Source organism: Peromyscus leucopus, chromosome 8b (genome assembly GCF_004664715.2).
Source record: "Peromyscus leucopus breed LL Stock chromosome 8b, UCI_PerLeu_2.1, whole genome shotgun sequence".
In the NCBI taxonomy this organism is placed as follows: domain Eukaryota; kingdom Metazoa; phylum Chordata; class Mammalia; order Rodentia; family Cricetidae; genus Peromyscus; species Peromyscus leucopus.
In genome coordinates, this window is record NC_051086.1 from 89,238,387 (window position 1) to 89,261,044 (window position 22,658).

General features: G+C 50.1%; 2 protein-coding genes across 2 annotated transcripts; both read left to right on the top strand.

The window, feature by feature from the left end:
• Positions 1 to 1,066: 1,066 nt before the first annotated feature.
• Positions 1,067 to 12,817, top strand: Spata32 (spermatogenesis associated 32). The gene is made up of 5 exons (XM_028882651.2): positions 1,067 to 1,291; positions 9,511 to 9,565; positions 10,982 to 11,039; positions 11,323 to 12,167; positions 12,700 to 12,817. The coding sequence occupies exons 1-5, from the start codon at positions 1,279 to 1,281 to the stop codon at positions 12,782 to 12,784; spliced, it is 1,056 nt and encodes a 351-aa protein (XP_028738484.2). The 5' UTR covers positions 1,067 to 1,278; the 3' UTR covers positions 12,785 to 12,817.
• Positions 12,327 to 22,549, top strand: LOC114702262 (EF-hand calcium-binding domain-containing protein 3-like). The gene is made up of 10 exons (XM_037201598.1): positions 12,327 to 12,415; positions 18,449 to 18,494; positions 18,728 to 18,949; positions 19,065 to 19,111; positions 20,355 to 20,498; positions 21,066 to 21,137; positions 21,228 to 21,348; positions 21,622 to 21,800; positions 21,982 to 22,140; positions 22,374 to 22,549. Exons 1-10 carry the CDS (start codon positions 12,409 to 12,411, stop codon positions 22,529 to 22,531), a joined length of 1,155 nt encoding a protein of 384 aa, XP_037057493.1. The 5' UTR covers positions 12,327 to 12,408; the 3' UTR covers positions 22,532 to 22,549.
• The last annotated feature ends 109 nt before the right edge of the window (positions 22,550 to 22,658 follow it).

Sequence of the window (22,658 nt, forward strand, 5' to 3'; positions counted from 1 at the left end):
CCGGCATCAGCCCTTGAGGTAGGCTGCTTGTCCTTCCACTCTCCAGGCTGCCCAACTCATGGCTGAAGGGAGGAAGCCAAAGGCCAGGCCCCGCAGTAGCACCAGAAGGGGAGGAGCTTGCATGTCTCAGCACTAATACTCACCCTCTCCCATCCCTGAGGCCTGGCAGCCAGAGGACTTGCCTGGTACCAGTTTGAACATTGGCGTGGGATGACGATGACTTTCCTCCATGGAGCAGAGGGTGGCCGAGGACGGGGGAGCAGAGGGTGGCCGAAGATAGAGGAGCAGAGGGTGGCTGAGGACGGAGGTGCATTGTCTGACCTGGCTCCAGTCCCTACCAAGAGCTGACTATGCCCTTGCACATCTGTAATCCAGCCTTGGAATGTATAAAGAATTTGAGGCCAGCCTGGGCTACATGGGACTTTGTCTCCAAGTGAAAACAAGTTTTTAAAACAGATTTGAGACAGGGTCTCACTGTGTATCCCCCGTTATGTGGGCCAGGCTGGCCTCAAACTCACAGAGACCCCATCCCCCTGCCTCCACCTCCTCAGTGCTGGAATTAAATAAAGGTTTATGTTACCACGTTCAGCTAGGGGAAAAAATTAAAGCCAGCTGAAATGATTCTGAGTAAAGAGGCTTAACACCAAACCTGACTCTCTGAATTTGACCCCCAGGAATTGGGTAGTGGAAGGTGACAACCAATTCCCAAAAGCTGGCCTCTGACCTCCACACACTGGCCATGGTATGCAAGTGTCCACACACACAAATAATAAATGTAATTGTAAAAAATTGTAAGATCACCCTGGAAAGCTCTGCACAGGTGTGAGTACTGCACACGTGTACAGCTTAGGTTGAGATTCCTTGGAGGAATCCTAGACCCTCAAAAATGCCTCGGCTTTGTAGCCAGATAAGGCTCCAAGCCCTGTCCTTTCCCAGGACTGCTGTCCACATACCTGGTCCGCTGGGAGTGTCTCCCTGCCCCCCACCCCACCACCCCACCCCCACCGCACGCCCCAGGCCCTTGTCTCAGTGCCCTGGCTGCTGCACCTCCAAGCCTTGAAAGATCCTCAGCTGCTCCCACCCACATCCTTGGCGTCAATCTTCAAGTTTCCTGCCTGTCGGATCCCTGGCCAAACGTCACAGAAGCCGCAGCATCACAGCCGCCAGCGCCCATCATCGCCAGCGCCCCTCCACCCGGCTAACCAAAGAGCGCACTGGAGGCGGAGGGGCAGCAGCCACCAGCCCGCTCCCCGCCCCCCGGACAGAGCCTCCGTCAGCATGGGGGTGACAGGTGGGAGCAGGCGGCCGAGTGGTGGGCGGCGCCAGAAATGGCAGGGTGGAGGCGGAAAAAGGGAACCTGAGTGATGCCCCAGAGTTGGCCTGGGGAGTGGAAAGGAAAGCTGACCCCAACCAAGCCCCTCCGGGTGCCGTTGATTAGTGCCCGGGCGCTGTCCAAAAAAAAAAGTGGGGGCGGGGAGGGGACTGGATCGGTCCAGGGTCTTAGTGAATTTAGCCCAAAGGAATCACATTCGCGGATATAAATGCACACATTTGGCGGAGCTAAGGGCTGGGAAGTTAATGTCTTTGCAAAGGCGGTCGCTGAATCCACCTTGTGTGAGACACTGCGGACGACCAGAGACTCAGAGCGAGTAAAACCCGCGGAGGGTCTGGGGAAGAGTCAGCAGGAGACCACGTGCTCCGAAAGGTGGGCCTAGGGCTACCGGAAGAGCAGTGAGGTCTAGGCCTCCCAAGCATTGTTGAGGCCTTGCGTCATCACAGTAAGGAGCCAGGAGCACTGACGAGTGCTAGTGTGTGATGTTTAAGGACGGTGAGATTTAAGATCTCCTCCAGGAAAAACGTGGTCACAAGCTTGAAAGCACCACGGTGCAGGGACAACTCCTTGTCCACCTCTGTCCTCAGCCTCCAATACAGTGGCCAATAACTGAGACTCAACATTTCCTTTTCAACTTTATCAAAGAAATAAATACCCCTCGACTCAAGAGCACTGAAGAGTTTATTCATTAATGAAAAAACATCATGGTCCCCAGGCATGCCTCAGAGCAGCTGCAGGCCTAGCACTTTAACTTTTCTCAAAACAATAAAAAATAAAAATAAATAAATAAATTCTAGGTTAAAAACTAATCAGAATTTAAAGCCAACCATTATTAGTGACTCTACTGCCAGTATGAGTTCCTTCCTCTTATAAGTCACTGAGGTTTCCCTTTTAAAAGTTTGTGAGCCAGGCAGTGGTGGTGCACGCCTTTAATCTCAACACTCAGGAAGCAGAGGCAGGTAGATGTCTGTGAGTTCAAGGCCAGCCTGGTCTACAGAGTGAGTTCCAGGATAGCCAAGGCTACACAGAGAAAACCTTGTCTCAAAAATCAAAATAAATAAATAACAAAAATAAAAAAATAAAATAAAAATGAAGTATTTGTGGGACAGAGGTAGCATGGTGGTTAAAAAAACTTGCTGTGCAAGCCTGAGGACCAGGGTTCAGATCCCTGGAACCCACATAAATGTCAAGTGGGTGAGATGTCCAGCCTGTAATCCCAGAGCAAAGCTGGCTGGCTAATCCATCTGTGAGCTCTGGGTTTCCTAGAGACCCCGCCTCAGGGAATGAGGCGGAAGAGAACCAAGATGACTCCCAAAGTCAGCCTCCAGCCTACACACGCACAACACCCACACACACACATGAAAATGAAAAACGTATTTGTGACTCGGTTGTACCTGATGTAAACAACGGCGACAGCCGGGTCTGCTCAGTAATCAGAGAACTTTGCAAGCCGGTGAGAGCCTTCACGTAAGGGAAGTGTTACTTTTTTCTTCTCCAGCTTCTTTGTTCTCTCCAGGCCTCCTTCCAGGTCTCATAAACAGATCCGGATGGAGAAGATAGGATCTTATCAGCATCTTGCAAGCATGAGGCTCTGAGTTCAATCCCCAGAACTCACGTAAAACAGACATGGCATATGCCTATGATCTCGATGCTAAGAAGGCGGACAGGAGGAACCCTGAGACCCTGGCTGGCCTGAGGAACCAGTAAGAGAGCCTGTCTCAAACAGCAATGTAGAAGGAGCCTGAGGAAGGACACGCAAGGCTGTCCTCCAGCCTCCACATGCACACGCATGTGCAAATGCACACATGCACACATAATGAAAAAAAGCAGACTCCCTATTAATTCTCTTCTCTCACTACAGCTTGATATTTGGGGTCCTCTCTCTGGAAATACTCTTTCTTGGTTGCCTGCCAGTGCTATCTGCCAGAAAGCTTTCTCTTTCTTTCATTCTTTTTTCATAGCGTCCCATTATTTTTTTTTTCAATGTGATACATTTTTAGTGTCATCCTTGAATCTCTGAAAACGATCAGCTTCTCTTCTAAGTACTCTGTTTCTCAAATTACCTTTGGTGTCCTGGGATCACTGTTCCACCTGCTTATTGACAGTTTTGTCAAAGAGTTGGTGGCCCCTGGTCGCCCCTATTCAAGAATGAAACCATTTAAGGAGCTCAGGGGGATCCCTTCAACTGTAGGTCTTACTGCCTGGCCAGTGTCACTTCAGGGTGGTAAGACAGGAACCAGACAACTGTGGGAATGCCAATGCCAGTGTCTTCTGACGCCTTACCCAGTGGGGGAAGAGCATCTTCAACCCTGACCCTCCCCCTTCATTCCTCGATCTGAGCCACCCCCTGCCCTCCCCCCCCCAACCCCCCTTGTGTGATCTTTCCTCTTCCTCCTCAGATAGCAGTCCTAGTCTTCTGCTTTCCACATTCCGGAAGCACAAAGAACTCTCTGGGGTGCTGTTCACTGATTTAGTTTAATCATTACAAATTCACATTCATATGCTTTCATTCTCTGTGTATGTGTGTCTGTCTGTCTGTCTGTCTATCTCTGTCTATCTCTCTGTCTCTCTCTCTGTTAAATATGGAGTCTCCCAAGTGCTCAGCAGATGCTGTACCTCTGAGAAGTATCCCAGCCCTTTCTCATCTCTAAGTTCCATTTCAAACACCCAGTCATGAGGAGGAACCGATGTCACACTGTTGAGGGTTCTCTCTAACTGGTGTGTTGGTCTGTTATCCTATTACCATTTGAAGGTAGACTTGTGATAAGTTAGTTTCATAGTCTGAGCCTTAAAACAACTAAAATAACAAGACAGAGTCATAGCTTTGAAAATCCAGTAGAATCATACAAATACATAATCTAAAGGGGGCATAAAAAAAAGGCAGAGAACACATGGAAAGGAAATAACAGAACAATCCATTTAAACACATTTAAACAAGGCAAATGTCATGTAGCTCCCTTCTAAAGCAAGTGTTCAGCGTACATAAGAGCATTGTCCTGGGTTCAGTCTCCAGCATTGCCCTCTCCCCTCACCACACACACACATACACACACACACACACACACACACACACACACACACACACACACATACACACACACACACGTCACTTCTAAACAGCAGAGATTGCCTAAGTGGACAGAAAACGTGACCCTTGGGCTGGGGATGTAGCTATATTGATGGATGCTTGCTGGGATACACAGACTCTGGAAAAAGAGAAGAAGAAAAAAGACTCAACTACATGCTGCCCATTTAAAATTTACTTTAAATATAAAAATTTGCACGTTTAAACACTCATATAACAGTGACAAGATTCCAGAAAGCGCAAGCTAACAGAGAATAGCTCGATAGCATAACATTAATTAATCCCCAGTACCACGAACGGGAGACTACAGAAACTAAAAAGTTAGATCAATCAAAGCAGGTTTCAAATCAAATAACAGATCAAAGGAGATCATTTCAGTGATAAAGAGGTTACTTGGTCAAGGGTTGGGGAAAGTAGTCAGGAAGTAAAGGTGCTTGCCACCAAGCCTGACAACCTGAGTTCAACCCCCGGAACCACACAGTCGAAGAAAACTGACTGCCGCAAATTATCCTATGACCTCCATATGTGCAGGAGTGCATGTGCACGCGCACACACACACACATACATAGCATAGTAATTAACAAATAAATGCTAATTTTTTAATTATAAAAGGAAACTTGGGAAAAGTAAAGCCAGACATGGTTTGTACATCTGCAATCCCTGTGCTCACAAGGCAGAGATAGAAGGATTGCGAGTTCGAGGACAGCCTGGGTGACATAGTAACTTCCAGGCTAGCCTAAGCTACATAGTAAGACCTTGTCTCAAGAAACAATACTAATAGGGCCTGGGAGTATAGCCCAGGAGGTTGGGCATTTGCCTAGCATGCACAAAAGCTTGGATTTGAGTCCCAGTACCTCCTAAGCCAGGTGTGGTAGCACCTGCTTGTAATCCCAGCAACTTGTTAGAAGCAAAGGGATAAGAAATTTCAGGTCATCCTTAAGTACACAACACATTCAAAGCCAGTCAGGGAAGCATTGAACTCAATAAATAAACAATAAGTAAATAAATAAACGAATAATTATATATAAAGGAAACCAAAATAATAGCAATGCTATCATCATTTTAAAAGGAATATCTAAGCCTAGAAAATAAAGTTTTTGCCTAGTATATACAAGGCTCTGAGTTCCATCCCCAGGGCTGCAAAACAAAAGAATGAATAACTATCCTAAAGGATTGTGTCCCTAACATCAGAGTGTCAGAGTATGTGAAGAAAAACTAGTATAATGTCCAAGTGTGGCCTACAGTCCCAGCACTCAGGGGCCGGGACAAGGGGATCAGGAGTTCAAGGACAGCTTTGGTCACATAGGGAGTTTGAACTCAGCCTGAGCTGTCGGATGATGTCAGATGCTGTCAGAGTCAGGAAAGGGAAGGAAAGGAGGGGCTAGAGAGGCAGTTCTGCAGTTGAGAGCGCTTGCTGCTCTTGTAAAAGGCCCAAGTTCACATCCCAGCATCTAGGTCAGAAAGCTCACAACCACCTACAACTCCAGCTCCAAAGGAATCTAGTGCGCCCTCTTCTGGCTTCCACTGGCATCTGCACTCACATGCACATACCTGTACACAGCCACACATGCATACACAAAATCAAAAAAATCATTTTAAAAAATAAATATTTAACCAGATGATGGTAACTCACACCTTTAATCCCAGCACTCAGGAGGAAGAAGCAGGAGGATCTCTGTGTGTTTGAGGCCAACCTGGTCTACAAAGCAAGTTCCAGGATAGCCAAGACTGTTACACAGCGAAATCCTGTCTCGAAAAAAAACAATAATAAATAGATAGATGGATGGATGGGTGGATGGGTGGAAGAATGGATGGATGGATGGATGGATAGATAGATAGATAGATAGATAGATAGGTAGGTAGGTAGGTAGTTAGGTAGGTAGATATGTTAAGAAAGAGAAAAAATATGAAAGTAAAAAGTGGTTCAGTTAGTGGGAGAAGGAAAAGATTGTGCAACGGGGCAAATATTATCAAAATACATCAGCTCCATGTATGAAATGATTAAAGTTTTACCTAAGAGGAAACCTGATGTAACTTCCAAGGGCAAACAGTGGGATCTGCCATCATAGTTGAAGACTTCAGTGCTCCTCTCAGGAACTGAAAGGAGGAGTAGACACAGAGTCAGTAGGGATGTCCAGGACCTGACTGGCTCCACCTCATGACTCAACTGACATTTACAGAGCATTCCACTCCACAGCAGAACGCACATTCTTTTTCAGAACTGATCTACACACTGGATGTGGTGGCGCACACCTTTAACGCCAGCTCTCAGGAGGCAGATTCCTGAGTTCAAGGCCAGCCTGATCTACAGAGCAAGTTCCAAGACACAGTCACAGCTACATAGAGAAACCCTGTCACAGAAAGAAAAAAGATCTACAAAAAAGATCAAGAACAAAAAGTCTTGATAAACCAAGCATGGTGGCACATGTCTTTAATCCCAGCACTCGGAGGGCAGAGCCTGGTGGATCTATGAGTTCAAGGCCAGCCGGGTCTACATAGAAAGTTCCAGGCTAGCCAAGGCTACATAGAGAGACCCTGTCTCAAGTAACAACTGGAGGCTTGAGAGATGGCTCTGCAGTTAAGAGCACATAGTGGTCTCTTGTAGAAGACCCAAGTTCAATTCCCCATACTCACTTTGGCCCACTCACAACTTTATGTAACTCCAGTTCCAGGTAGATCTGATGCCTAGGGCTGGCGATGGCTCAGTGGTTAAGAGCACTACTGCCCTTGCAGAGGACCCAGGTTCAATTCCTAGTAGCCACATCTGTTGGCTTACAACCACCTATATATAAATCCAGCTCCCGGAGATCACACACCTCTGCCCTCTAAGTGAATCTGCACTCATGTGGCACACACACACATAATTATTAAAGTAAGATATCTTAAGTCTTTTTTAAAAAAAAAAGTAATTGGGGGCAGCTGGGGAGATGACTCAGCAGTTAATAGCACTGGCTGCTCTTCCAGAGGACCCAGGCTCAATTCCCAGCACCCACATAGCGGCTCACAACTGTCTGTAACCCCAGTTCCTGGGACTCTGACACCTTCACACCAATACACATAAAATAAAGTTAAAATAATTTTATTTTTTTTTAAAAATTGACTAGGCATGGCAGTACATACCTATAATCCCAATACTCAGGAGGCAGAGGCAGGCTGATCTCTTTGAGTTTGAGGCCAGCCTGGTCTACATAGTGAGACCCTGTCTCAAAATGATGAAGAAGAAGATGATGATGATGATGATAATAATAATAGGAGGGCAGGTGTAGTGATGAACACCTTTAATTCCAGTATTCAGAAGGCAGAGGAAAGCAAATTGTTGTGAGTTCAAGGCCAGCCCTGGTCTATAGTGAGACCTTGTCCTAAAATGATGATAATGATAATGATGATAATAATAATAGTATTTCTTAAAATCAACTGAGCAAAGTAGGAAAGGAAATCTGATAAAAGGCATCTATGAAGAAAACCACCACTTCATGGTAAAGACAGAATGCTGGCTGTTCCCCACGAGAACAAGGGAATGAAGCAAGGCTATCTGCCCTCGTTCCACGGTTACATAGTGGTCATTCCAGTGCAAAGGGGGAAGAAAAGCAAAGGAGATGCCAGACGTGGAAAGAAGAAACCAAGTTGTCTTGATTCACACACATTCTATTCAATGTACAAATCCCCTGGGCTCTCTAAGCAATCGGGACTGGTGGGGTTTTAATACACCTTTAGGACCTGAGGCGGTATTTCTAGAATATTAGCAACAATTGGGCATTGGAAATGCCTCATATGTCACAGAGTGCCACTTGACTTTCTAACAGAACACTCCTAAGTCAGGTACAGAAATCCCAAACTGAGTCAACAGCAGACTTTGTCTCCCAGACCCCAGTGCAGCTATGAGGCTTACAGAATTGTAATCCGCCCTTCTGTCTGTACCCAGTCGCAGTTGATGGAAGGATTGAAGTTGTGTGATGATCAGATGTCCAGAAAAATTGCAAAAATTGCCAAGTTATCAAGGAAGGCTCTGTGGTTGGGCAGAAAAGAGTCCTGCTCAGGGTCAAACGGAGCTGAAGCTGAAGAAGATGTCTGAAGAAAGTCAGAAGAGCGCGTGGGTCAGGGAGGCAGAGCCGGCCTTTGAGTTTCTGTCCATGGTGCTTCTCTCAGAGCCTCGCCACACAGCTGACCTACGACTCCAGGCCACGCTGAAGCACAGATGTGTCTGGATCCTAGTGCCTAGGACCAGCCATGCAAGGACCACCCCTTCCATCCCTAGGAAGAAGCCACACCACATTCTCATGCTTCTGATACAATCCTGGGAGCAATTCTTGGCCAAAAAGTAAGGTTAACATTTCCTGCTCCACCCTAGGCTCATGGAACCCATTTTGCATAATGCATGGACGCCATGACCCCTCACCATCAATGCTTATCACCACCAGAGGAGTAGAGGCTGAGTCAGTCTGGTACCCCACATCTAGGGGGTGAAGACCAGCTTCTGTATTGGAGGACCAAAGCCTCCTGGCTGTCTCCTGGCTCCAAGACACCCCCAGCCTCCTAGGACTTCAAGGATTGATTCAAGTTCACCACACAGTAGTATGGTGCTGGCACAACCTTGGATCAAGCACTCTGAGTGTAGGCCTTGGTCTGGGTCGGTGATAGGTGACCAAGAAGAGCTCAGGAAGTGGCAGAGGCGACGAAGAGTGGGGTTGGGGAAGTTCTTCAGGGGTGCCATGGGCTCCTGTGGAGCGTGGAAAAGGAGAAAATGAAGGCGATTCTTCAGCCTGAATTCAAGTCCTTTTCTTAGCAACCACCAGCTATGGGAAGCCTAGGCAATGAGCACCCTCTAATGCTCTCTGTGGAGCCCAGATGGAATACTGTGGGCACCCATGTTTGTGGAAGCAGGTGACAGATCCAAGAGTTGGGACGGGGCCAAGATGGCCAGTGGAGGGTAGCAGACACTGAAGAAGGGACCACTGAGCCTGTCATGAGGGGAAGATGGGAGAGATAATGTGGGGGGTGGGTGCTGGAGTGGGGAGGCAGAAGAAATTTGCACCAGCTCATGGACTGTCCCTCACCCTGATGCTCCCTGTCCTTTCCTTTTTCTCCTGGCCAGGTGTCAATGCATTCCCATGCTGTGGCAAAAATTCTGTGGACATCGTGGAAAGAACGTGAGGACCCGTCCCCATCAGCACAGGGCCTTCCCCCAAAACCCCAGGCTCTCAGCCTTTCCCCCAACACCACACACTCCCACCCAACTAGGATCTCCCCTTCTTTAGCTCCTTTCCAGATCTCCTCAGGAGCAGTGTCCAGGCCCAAGGCTGGGGTTGCCTCCAACCCCGGCAGAGGGCTAGGGTGGGGCACGTGGAGGCGGGGCACATGGAGGCGGGGCACATGGAGGCGGGGCACATGGAGGCGGGGGCACATGGAGGCGGGGCACACGGAGGCGGGGCACACGGAGGCGGGGCACACGGAGGCGGGGCACACGGAGGCGGGGCACACGGAGGCGGGGCACATGGAGGCGGAGCACATGGAGGCATGGCTGCCTTGTTGGAGGCAGACAGATCTGCCCAAGGTAGGGAAAGACAGGTGCCTGAGGAGGGAACAGGAGTTTAAGGTTGTGGCGCAGGTAGGAATAGAGGCTGAGAAGTAAAGGGGCCCTGCATTTCCCACCCACCCCCCACCCCCGTATCCATGGCTTCTCAAATCTACCCACTGGGAATGGGGCAGGTGAGAAATGGGCCTCGCTCTGGGCTTCCCCTGTGTAGGCGACCATTTTCTGAGCATCATGGCTTACCTATAGCACTTAATAAAAATGAATATTCCCAGCAGGATGGTGGTGGCACACACCTTTAAGCCCAACACTCGGATTTAATCCCACAGGATTTAATCTCTGTGAGTGTGAGGCCAACCTAGTCTACATAGTGAGTTTCAGGATAGTCAAGGCCACACAGAGACACCCTGTCTCGAGATCAGCTCCACCAAAAAGAGAATGAAGACTCCCAGGCCCCTCCTCCAACCAAATGGAGCTGAAGAGTGGATTGGCAAGCTCTCCAGAGCTTCTGAAGCTTGGAGAGTCTTAATACCAGCAGCTTAGGAGATAAAATGTTTGGTGCACAAATATGAGGGCCTGAATTTAGATATCCCTCAACCAGGTAAAAAGCTGGGATGACATGCTAATACCGTCATCCCAGAGCTGGGAGGTGGAAGTGGGAGGATCCCAGGGTCTCAACTGGCCAGCCACTCTAGCAAATCAGTGAGCTCCATGTTCAGAGAGAGACCCCATCTCAAAATAATGAGGTGGATAGCAACTAAGGTACACACGTAAGATCAACCTACCCTTCACATTTGTATATGTGTGTGCATGCATACACCACACGCATACACACACACACACACACACACACACACACACACACACACACTCCAGAGTTCCTAATGGAGTAGCAGGGACAGTGGGGGGTAGAACTGGGGTCTCCTTGCCCCCACCCTTGTCCAGAGCCAGAGCTTTGAAGGCCCTAAAGATTTCTACCACTGTGATCCTGCCTATGGATCTTGGTCACTCATTTTGATTCCTTATGCCTCAGGAATGACCACCACCAGCAGCCCCACACCCCTAAAGAAAAGGAGGAGGACGAAACAGAGGTGAGAGTATCATCAACACTTTATGCACAGGTAGCAGGCAAGAGGGCAGGGCAGTTCTGCTTGGCAAGTCTGGGACTGTAGTACCCGGCCACACACACACCTTCACCACCTGCCCGCACTTCCTGTCCTGCCCCAGGCAGTTCTCCCACAAGAAGCCAGTGGAGATAAGGGGTGGCGAGGGTGCCACACAGGAGCGGGACAGGGGCTTGGTGTGGCAGAGGAGTCCTGGGGGAGAAGGGGGGTCCAGCTCCTGTTGCCTCAGCTTTCAGTTGAAACCTTTCAGCTGGAAGCAGAGTTACCCAAGACGGAGTCCCTGCCCATAGTGCTCCCAGATCCAGGCCCAGTACCACAGCTGGAGGAGATGGGGCCAGTGGTAGACTCTAAGCCCACACCTGAGCCTGAGGAAGACTACTTCACTGAAAGCCTGGAGCAGAAAGGCTACAGGATCGAATCTCTCAAGCCCTATGAGGAAGAGCGGCAATCCAGAACCTGGAGCTTCAATGCAAACTCAAGCAACAGGGAAGAGGAGCAGGTGTCCACCACCCAGTTCCGCTCCATCCGCGTGCAGACCTCCAAACACCTCTTCTGGGCGAACAAGCTCATCCAGGCGTCAGAGCACAGCCTCCAGCAGGCCTTAGAAAAACATCGCAAGAGCCCCCGGGAAAGGAAGTCTGTCTGCATCTCCCAGGTTCTCACAGACTGCGCCCCGCGACCACCCAGCCCCTGTCTATCTTGCTCCAGCCTGCCCACAGCCATTGGCCTGGCAGATCTGATCAACTTTGCGTCCTCTCTGGCTGTAGCCTCCTCCAGCCACAAGGAAGTGCCTAATTTAGAAAATATGATCAAAGCTACATCCGAGAAGTTGCAAGAGACACCTATAGACCTTTGCCAGCCAGTCCAGTCCATCAAGTTTACCCAGGCTACCCAGATCACCCAGATAACCTCCGAGAAGCAAGAGAAGTCATTTGAAGACATGACAACTCAGAAATCTTGGACTCCAGAAACCAGTAATGTAGCTTGCTCTTACCTAGATTTTAGCAAGACGGGACTCAAGAATGCCACCATCCAAGGGGAAGTGAAGTTTGTCCAGGCACCAGCCAAGTCCTCCCAGCTTCAGGAAGCCAACGAGTGAGTGGTGCTGCCCTGCAGGGCTTCTGGAGCCTCACCAGCATGTGGGGATGGGCTCAGTTCTCACATAGCCGGTGGGGTGGGAGGCAGTGGAATGGAGGGGGAGGGGCTGAGGCAGGGTGCACAGGGCAAGCTTCGTCGAGGGCCCAACCTCAATGACCTCACAAAGGCTGCTAGGAACAAGATTCCGGTGACCTGAGGTGCAGCAGCAAAGCCAGGGCCAGAGGAGGCCCCGGGGACCATGGAGGGTGAGCTCTCCAGGGCTAGGACAGAAACCTGGGTTTAAAATGGGCAGGGCCATGTCGCCTCAGGAAGCAGATGGGTTTCATGTTGTCTGCCTCCTGGGAGCATTGATGGTTACCTTCCTAGGGCACAGGACATTTCCGTGAGTGAGCTTGAGGGAACTGGGCTCTAGAGCTCTCGGCCTCTGATGACATATAGACACAGAACAGGATGCCAGCTGCCCACGGGTGCAGTGGGAGACCCCGCAAGACCCTAACGCCATAATGACACTGTCTCTTTTGTGTTACAGCTCGGTGCCGGGAACCAAGAAAGGGAATCCATTATTGCTGAAAATCCATTTTAAGTTGTCATCCCCCTTACCCCAAAAGAAATGACTAGACAAAAACATTAAAGCCTCCAGTGCTGGCCCCGGTGAAGACTTTTTTTTAAGGTGCTGGGATCGAACCCAGGGCCCCGAGCATATTTAGGTCAGCGTTTTACTACTGGGCTATATCCTCAGCCCTTGGATTTTTGAGATAGCATCTCATTATGTAGCCCAGACTGGCCTCAAACCCTTGAGCTGCCTACCTCAGCCTCTTGAGTGATGACATTACAAGAACTCACCACCCTGCTTGGGCTCTGGCTCAGATTTTAGAGGATCGATGTCTCCTCACCACTGAACAGACCTGGCTGCTATATCCTGGAAGCAATTTTTTAGGGATGACACTGACATTTTTTAGTTTCCCTTGAGTCCATCAGTCCCCTGAGAGCTCTGGCCAGCTGTCTAGGGTTTGTTTATTCCCCAAAATGGTTCCATTTTACTCCCACCTACCAGACCACTAGACCACCTCAAAACTCCATCCCTGGCTTCAGTTTCTTAGGTCTAAATCCAGGGACATAGGAGCGTGAGGATGTGGGGGATGGGGCCTCCCTGGAGGTGGGGCTGACCAGAGGAGAAAGTAAACCCAAAGGGAATCCTTCCTGTAGCCAGTGGGGAGGCCTGGGGAGGCCATTGTTGGAAGGTTTTGAATGAGGGAAGAACTGAGGTTGATAGACTGATCTTTTAGAAGGCCACAGCCTCAAACCAGAAATAACGCCAAATGTAGGGAGACCCCATGTGTGATGACCTCCCCAACATGGCAACCCAGAGGAATCCCCACACATCACCAGCCTGAAACTGGCATAAGACGGCATGTCCAAAGACAGGAAAAACCACCCACAAGTGCAGGGGACACACATGCCCAGAGCAGCCCCAAGGGTCAAATATGCACAGAGGCACACACCACTATGTCTGGGGTCAGGCCTCAAAGGCCCAGGAGAAAGGCAGTAAGAGAGAGCTGCTGCTTTTGGCCAAGGTCAGGAGGCTGTGGAAAGCAGGGAAGGGAATTTGAGCCCTAGGGAAAGAGAAGAGGCTGGCTTGGCCCACGGGCAGCTGTGTGCTTGAGATAGAGGGGTTGGGGTGGGGTGGGGGGGCATCTCACTCTGCATAGCCCAAGCTAGCTTCAAACTTGTGGCAATCTCTCTGCCTCGGCCTCCTGAGTGCTGGGATTACAATCACTAACATTACTGTTAACAAACTGGTTTTTGGTTTTTTGTAAGTCGGGGTTTCTTTGTTACCCTGGCTGAACTGCCTCAGATTCCCGATGATCCCCCTGCCTTTAACTCCTGAGTGCTGCGATTACAGGTAGAGGCTTACACTGCCACATAAGCTTTTGCTGTGACTGCCTCTTGCCTCTGTCTCCTGGGTGTGAGGATTAAAGGCAGGTGCCACCACACGGCTTCTTTTTTTTTTTCTTTTGAGACAGACTACGGCTGTGTAACCCAGGCTGGCTTTGAACTCCCAAAACTGCCTGCCTTAATCTTCAGAGTTCTAAGAGGAGCATGCCACCATGCCTAGTCCTGGTCAGGCTCCCTGCCAAAGGAGAAGCCCATCAGGACCCTAGGAGGAGGCTGAGTGGGGCGGACCTAGGGACAGGGAAGCGGGAAAGCAGGCCAAAAGGGAAAGGAGCAGGAATCTAGGATGGAGACAGAGAGAAGTCGCAGAGGTGGGTGTCTGGCTCTTAGGGTTTGTCTTTTTAGAGTTTATTGTTTTGGTGGGATTTTTAAAAGTTCATTTTTTTAGCCAGAGGTGGGAGCATACACCTATCATCCCAGCACTTAGGAGGTGGAGGCAGAAGAATCAGAAGTGAAAACCACGCAGTAGATGCGGTGGTCACGCTTTTAATCCCAGCACCGGGAAGGCAGAGGCAGGAGGATCTCTGAGTTCAAGGCTAGCCTGGTCTACATAGCAAGTTCCAGACAAGCCAGGGATAATATTGTGAGACTCTGTCTCAAAAACAAAACAACAAAAAGTCATCCTCAGCTAAATAGAAAGCTCAAGGTTAGCCTGAGCTGTGGTACGTAAGAGCCTGTCCCCCTCCTAAAAAAAAAAAAAAAATTATTGAAAGTGGCTTCAGGTGCATTGAGCAAGTGATAAGCACAGACAGCTCTGTGTGTCCCTTCTCTGTCCCAGCCCCCACAGCCTGGAACACAGGGACATGCTGAGACAGATACTCAGTTACACAGACCCACGCTGGCTCACCACCATCACCCAAAGCCCATGGAGACACCAGGGTTCATTCCCTCTTGGTGTACTTTCTGTGACCAGTGTAGGGCGTGTGTCTCATTGTGGTACCATACAAAATCGTTTGCCCGCCCTAAATGCCCTCTGCCTCCCACCCACTCCTCCTCCCCTGCCCTCAGCTCCAGGCGCCCACTGACTTGTTCTGTTCCCTTTTGCTTTTTCCGGAAGGAACTGGCATCGAACCTCACGCAGCCTTTTCAAAAGGGCTTCTTTCCCTGTTTGGCAGTTAACTTGCCTCTGTGTCTTTTCACGGCTCTGACAGCTCATTTCCTCTCAGCACTCAATAATAGTCCGTTATCTAGATGGACCAGTTTGTTTTTCCACCCACCTACCCAAACACGTCTTGGTTGGTCCCACGTTTAGGCAGTTAGGAAGTTGCAGTGAGTGTCGGCGTGTGGATTTTGTGTTTTAGAATCATCTGGATAAATGCCAAGGGCCATGGCTGCTGCCTAATGTGCATTGTAAGGTGTGTTCACGTGGCCCGGCTATTAAAGGCTGGGCTCACAACCAAAACATCAGCACGTGTTCAGATTTGTAAGAAACAGCCGAAGTGGCTTCTTTGGCGGTTTGCATCGCTTTGCAGCCCCAGCACGAAGCTCCTTGTCTTCATTGTTTGGCAAGCAGTGTCGGTGTTTGGAATCCTGGTGCTCTCGTAGACCAACAGTGCTGCCTCATTTTACTGTTCAGGCCGCCAGTGATCTGTGAGGCTGAAGATCTTACATACTTACTTGCATGTGTAGATCTTTGATTTGTTATGGTGTCTGCTCACATCTTTTGCCCATTTTAATTGGGTGACTCATTTTCTCACTGTTGAGTTTTAAAGGTTATTTGTATATTTTGTGCATAACAGTCCTTTTCAAATGTGCGTCTCCCAGTCTATAATTGTCTTCTGATTGTCTTCACGCTGTTGGCAGAGTCAAAGGCTTGGGGTTTTTTTGTTTGCTTTTGAGACAGGGCCTCTCTGCATAGCCCTGACTGCCCTGGAACTTGCTATGTAAGCCAAGGTGGCCTCGAACTCACAGAGGTCTAGATCCCTCTAGAGCACTGGGATTAAAGGCATCCACCACCACGCCTACTTAATTTAAATATTTTGTTACATTTATCTTGTGTGTGGTAATGTACAATTCTTTTTATATATTCTTGACTTCACCTGCTAATATTTTGTCAAAGATTTTTGCATCTGTGCTGGAGAGATGGGTCAGTGGTTAGCACTTCCTGCTTTCCCAGAGGACCTGAGTTCAGGTCCCGGCACTCTCATTGGACAGTTCACAACCACCTGTATCTCCAGCTCCAAGGGATCAGATGCCCTTTTCTGGTCTCCAAAAACACTTGCACTCATTTGCACACACACACACACACACACACACACACACACACACACACACACACTCATAAGCAAAAAGCCTTTAAGACCATTTTTTAAAGATGGAGGTCTCACTCTGTAGCCCTGCTGACCTGGAACTCTCACTGATCCACCTGCCTCTGCCTCCCAAATGCTGGAGTTAAAAATTATGTGTCATCACACCTGGCCAAAATAATTTTTATTGTTGCTGTTGTTTGTTCGGTTTTTTTTTGTTTGTTTGTTTTGGGTTTGTTTGTTTGTTTGTTTGTTTGTTTGTTTGTTTTTGAGACAGGATTTCTCTGTGTAACTCTGGCTGTCCTGGAACTCACTCTGTAGACCAGGCTGGTCTGGAAGTCACAGAGATCTGCCTGCCTCTGCCTCCCCAGTGCTGGGACTAAAAGCGTGCACCAATATGCCTGGAGGCCAAAATAATGTTTAAAAACAAGACTTTTCTATGTGTGTTCTTAAGGAATATTGTAGTTTTCTGGGAAAGTCTTTTCCTGTTTAGGGTACAGGGTAATGTCCTCACAGGGAGAGTTAAGATACCATAGAAAAGTGATGGTCCTTCAATAAATGTTTAATTTTAAAAAATTATAAGAATTTGTATGGGCCTCTCCCTGCTGTGGAAGGCTCTTAATTATTGCTTTGATTTCTTTAGTAGATATAGGTCTATTCATATTATTTCTCCACATGTAAGTTTTGGCAGCTTCTGCTTTTCAAGAAATTGGTCTACTTCATTAAGGTTATCAAACTTATAGGCATAGGCATTTATAACATTCCTGTATTGTGCTTTGAGTTTCCATGAGATCTGTAGTGATGTCCCTTTCACAATGCTATCACTCTTCCCCGCTGACTTATTTGTCTTTATGTAGTGGGGTGTGTGCATGTGTGCGTGCGTGAGTGTGTGTGTGCATGTGTGTGTGTGCACGCGCGCACGCGCACACGTGCGTGTGCCCACGCATGGATGTCAGGACAATTTGATGGGTCCGGGTCTCGTCTTCCATGTGCGTCCTGGGGACCTTCGAACTCGGGTCGTCAGACCTGTCAGCGGTGCCTTTACTCACTGAGTCATCTCACCAGCCCTGTCCACTTCATTACTCTTTCAGAGAAGACGATTTGGGCATTTATCATCTCCACTATTGATTGTTTTCTGCTTCCAACCTTAATGTGTGCTCATGTTTTATCAGCTTGATTCTACCTACCTGAGATGTCATTTGCACTTCTGTCTCTAGTTTCTTGGAGCAGAAACTCCAATTCTTGGTTTTAGGTATTTCCTTTTCTAAAACACGTGCTTAACAGTTTTTGTTACATCCTACTATTTGAAATAAGTTGTATTTTTATTTTTGTTTAGTTTGAAGTTTCTTCTTTGATCCATGCTTTGTTTGCTTGCTTGCTTGCTTGTTTGTTTGTTTGTTTGGAGACAGGTTCTCATACAGCCCAGGCTGGTTTCAAACTCACTATAGAGCTGAGGATGACCTTAACCCCCCGATCCTGCTGTTTTTGCTTCCCAAGTGCTGGGATCATTGACATGCACCACCATGCCTGGCACTGTCTTGTCATAACAATGTTCTTTCTCTCCCCCTCCTCCTTTTGACAAGGTCTTATTATATAGCTCAAGCTAACCTTGAACTCACAATCCTCTTGCCCCAGCCTCCAGAGTTCTAGAATTATGGGTGTACATGTTGTTTAGAAGTGAATTATTTAATCTCCAAGTATTTAGCGATCTTCCAGCTCTCTGCTACTGGTTTCTGGTTTCATTCACTAGTGTTCTGAGAGTAGACATGGTGTGATATGTATTATTTTTAAATATTAAGGTCTCATGGGATGTCTTAAAATGTGGTTAGTGGGTTTATATTGGACAGGACTCCATGTCCCCCCCGCACCTGGCTTTGGGATTCTGTGGCCTGCTTTTCCCTGAGGGCCTCTGCCATCTCGATTCAGCATCCAGAGTGTAATCACAAATCCAGATGCCTGAAGGTAGAGACTTGGGGAGTCTAGAGCAGCAGTCCCCACAGGAAGTCAGCCTGTGAGCAGGGGAAGTCACCACAAAAGTAGCCTGGGGGCAGCCTCAGAGTCTGTGACTCTGCCTTTCAGGCAGCAGAGGCCAGAAGACCAAGAGACCCTCATCGACACTGAGAAGGTATGAGCGACCAGGCCGAAGGAGGGTTTTGTTTTTTGTTTTTCACCTGAGTTGGGGGTTCACACCTTGTGCCTGCTACAGAAGCCCCTTTCTATAGAGCTGTGGATTCAGCCTGGCCTGAGGATCCCGGGAGGAGGAGGTGGACCTGTCACCCACAGTCCTTGTCCCCTAGGTGCCCTGGAGTCTATGCCCTCCAGTTGACCGGGCTGTCCTGCCTTTTCCCTGTCTCCAAGGCCTCCACAGAAGCCTCGGAGTCTCCTCACACGAGATACACGAGAGGAGCCGGCTGGCAGGGTGCAGAAAGGGCGGCTGCAGCTGCAGATGGGCCAGCTGCCTCAGTCAGAGCTAGCAGCCATGGCCACAAAGGAGGAGCAGACCATACTGAGGGCAAGAGAATTTAAGGACCCTGAAGCTACCCATCCATATTGGCCAGGCCCAGACACCAAGTCTCAGAGGTGAGGATAGGAAATGGAGACCAAGTTTGGGGTGCTGGTTTGGGGGCAAGGGCTGCCTGGCCTTGGAGTCTCTTTGCAACAGGTACCACATGTCCAAATTCTTTCACTGGAACAGTTCGGCCGATGATAGCATGGTACCCCTGACACCCCGGCAGCTGGCAGGTAAGGACCCTAGGTCCACAAGCAGAGAGGAAAATAGGGGATGCTCAGGACAGAATTACAAGGAGTTACCTGCCTGAGGTTAGCATATTTATGACCCTTGTGACCCTCCCTCCACGCCAGTCCAATTTTTCCCTCTCTACAGCCCAAGGGCTCACTAATGCACCCCCAGAAGTGTGTGTACCTGTCTGTGTATCTGTGACTCTGTGTGTCTGTGTCTCTGTTTATTTTGTGTCTGTGTCTGTGAAGGGAATAGGGAAAATAAAACTGAATGTATTGGTGGATGGTTGGATAGTGGTATCTGAATGGATGGGACAGGATTTAAGAGAGAGAGAGAGAAATGGACAGAAAAGTAAATTTTCCCAGGATCTGGCCTGAGAGATGGGAAGTAAGGCTAGAAGGTGCTCCCCAAATGTCAACCTGATGTTGACAGGGACCTATCAAAGAAGAATCACTTCCTACATCAGTGATCCAAGTGCCTGCTTATAGGTCACCACCAATGAGGCTCCCAAGCAGCCACGGAGCTGGACTCGGCATGTGACCTTGGATGTGAATTTTAAAAATTGGTTTTTAATTTTAGTTGTGTGTGTGTGTGCGCGCGTGCGTGCGTGCGTGTGTGCGTGCGTGGTGCCCACAGAAGCCAGGGGCTCCAGATCCCCCGGGGCTGGAGTTAGACAGTTGTAAGTCACTCACCATGTAACTCAGGTTCTCTGCAAGAGCAGTGTGTGCTCTGAACCACTAAGCCAAATCTTTAGTCCTGCATGTGAGTTTTTAAAATATTTTTACACTTGTGCAAAATAAAATATTTGCACACCACACACACACACACACACACACACACACACACACACACACGAGCACTTGTGTTCGTGCACCGTGGCACTCGTGGAGGACAGAGGACAACTTATGGGAATCAGTTCTCTTTATCACGTGGGTCCTGCAGATCAAACTCAGGTCATCAGGGTTGGCAGCAAGCACCCTGGCTTGTTGAGCCATCGCTCTGGCATCTGGACATGAACTGTAAACGCTTTTTGTAAGAAAATGTCCAAACACAAGACTTGGGCATAAGGGTGGAACAGCTCCCCAGCCAACACACAGCACCCACTGAGTCACTGATGGCCGGTGTATTGGAGGTCACCATAGGTGTGTCCAAACCCCGGTCCCACCCAAGTGGAGAGGCAAAGCCTCAAGGCCACCACCACGTGTCGTTCACACCTTGTTGACAGTCGCCTCCTTCCACTCTCAGCCTTCCAGGATATCTTCAAACTGTTCAGCTGCAGCCCCACGGGCACCGTAGACATGCATAGCATGAAGGTTGCCCTGCGCAATGTGGGTATCCAGCTGGGTCCACAGGAGATGTGCGAGGCTCTTCGGCTGGCCGACTTAGATGGTGGGTGCCCCATCTCTGACTTCGCGTTCTCTCCACCGCCAGGCAACCTCCTAATGAATGCTACCCATACCTACCATATCCTCGGCCTAGTCCTGTTTTTTTTTTAAACTTCCCTCTTCCAGGAAGCACCCTAGCTCCTAAAGAGATAAATGAGCAGGGCGGTGGTGGCACACGCCTTTAATCCCAGCACTCGGGAGGATAGAGTTCCAGGAAAGGCGCAAAGCTACACAGAGAAACCTTGTCTCAAAAAACCAAAAGAGAGAGAGAGAGAGAGAGAGAGAGAGAGAGAGAGAGAGAGGGGGGGGGGGGGGGGGGGGGGGGGGGGGGGGGGGGGGGGGGGGGGGGGGGGGGGGGGGGGGGGGGGGGGGGGGGGGGGGGGGGGGGGGGGGGGGGAGGGGGGGGGGGGAGGAGAGGAGAGGAGAGAGAGAGAGAGAGGAGAGGAGAGGAAATGGTGTAGGGAAGGGTTATGATGTTGGAGAACATCCCAAGTAATTCTCAATGTATATTTAAACCCCTAACAATCTACAAAACTAAAGCATGTACCCACTGATCCGTCTGTCTTCCCAGGTGATGGAATCGTCAGCTTCAAGGACTTCCTGGGTGTCCTCACTGACAATCACCGCCTAGCTCAATGCATGGGTGAGGATATAGCGGATGGGCAGTGGGGGCGGGGGGTGGTGCTGAATGAGGACACCCCTCCTCACTCTTGCCTGTGTTTGCTGTACTCAGGCCAAATGAAGAGCAGTCGGGTCTGTGAGCCCCCGGGTCTGCAGACCCTGTTCCTCGAGATGCTGTTCAAGCTACTGAGGCAGGGCTTTGTGCCCTCCAAATCAGGACAGGAGGTGACTAGGTGAGCACAACCATCCCCAGCTCCCCAGACTCAAGATTCTGAGAACTGAGCCCGGACTGGCAGAGAGTGCCCTGATGCCCATCCCCCCCGCTCCCCCCCCGCACGCGCGCCCTTCCCCGAGAATGTCCTGAATTCTGGGTCCATTTCCTGGGCCCCAGGTCATCCTTAGCCAAAGATAAATAGCTTCCGGTCCTGCTTGGGTTTCCCCACACGTAAGATGGGGGAGATCGAGAGGCGGTGTCTGAGCCCACTGTCCTACTTTTCTCCTCCAAGCTACTATTTCAAGCAGCAGCGGGCTCTGCCGATGAGCATGTGCTCTAAGAGCCGGGCGCGCGGCCAGGGTCGGCCTGCGCGTGCACACACGGGTCTCACCTTCTTCTGCCAGGCGGCGCGCCTCAGCGGCCTCTCCAGCTCCCAGCTGGCGCGCTCCCTGCACACACTGTACAGAGCGGGTGCGTCCCCAGCGGGCCGCGGGCAGGGGGTGGGAGTGGGGGGCGGTACGAGGGGGCAGGGCCGGACCCCGCGGGGAGGTGGGAGGGATGCTCCAGGTCATCCGCAGCCTACCCCCACCCGCGCCCGCGGGGTCCCTCCCAGTACTGTCCCCGCCCCTTCCTCCTCTGGCTCCCTCCCCAGGTGGGCGCAACCCCTACGCTCAGATTCCCAGCTTGCCCGGGCGCCCGCGACCGGAACGCAGGATCTCGAACCGAGCCCCGTGCCCCGACGTTCGCCTCCCCAAGCCCCATCAGCCAGGCCGCCCCAAGCTCCCTCCCAACTTGGGGCCACTCTGCAAAGGTGAGCATCCTCAAGCGCGAGACCAGATCGGCCGAGGAGACTAAGGACAGGGCAGATGGGGCGGAGGCGGGACAGCAGATGGGCCGTGATTGGCAGGCAGCAGAGGCTGGCGTAGAGTGGGAACTGAACCAAAAGGAATGGGGACAGCAGGGGCAGCAGCAGATGCACCCAGGTGTTGCTGATCGCGCGCGCGGTCTCTAACGAGCTGCCCTCTCTCTCTCGATCTTCCGCAGGTCCCCTCCGCCCTCCCGCCGGGCTAGCGAGCCAGCCGCTGGAGCAAATGCGCCCCTCGAAGCTACCTTCCTCCCCGCCAACTCTAGTGCAGAAGCACCCATCCTCCCCTTCGCCAGCCTGTTTCCAGAGATGTGCTATGAAGAGCTTGTACAAGTAAAGCGTTTGCTGAGCGAAACTGGCTGCGCCTGGTGGGGTCAGCCACCGAGCCGACGCGCATCTTTTGCAAACATCTTTATTAATCTTGTATAAAAATAAGGTTCAAGGAGAGTCCTTCGGGCTAGGGC

Excerpts from the sequence above, each read along its gene's own strand:
- LOC114702262 (XM_037201598.1), top strand. Across the intron at positions 19,112-20,354 it reads GACACCCCGGCAGCTGGCAG|CCTTCCAGGATATCTTCAAA; the intron begins GTAAGGACCCTA and ends TTCCACTCTCAG. Across the intron at positions 22,141-22,373 it reads CTTGGGGCCACTCTGCAAAG|GTCCCCTCCGCCCTCCCGCC; the intron begins GTGAGCATCCTC and ends GATCTTCCGCAG.
- Spata32 (XM_028882651.2), top strand. Across the intron at positions 9,566-10,981 it reads GTGGACATCGTGGAAAGAAC|GAATGACCACCACCAGCAGC; the intron begins GTGAGGACCCGT and ends CTTATGCCTCAG. Across the intron at positions 11,040-11,322 it reads AGGAGGAGGACGAAACAGAG|CTGGAAGCAGAGTTACCCAA; the intron begins GTGAGAGTATCA and ends GAAACCTTTCAG.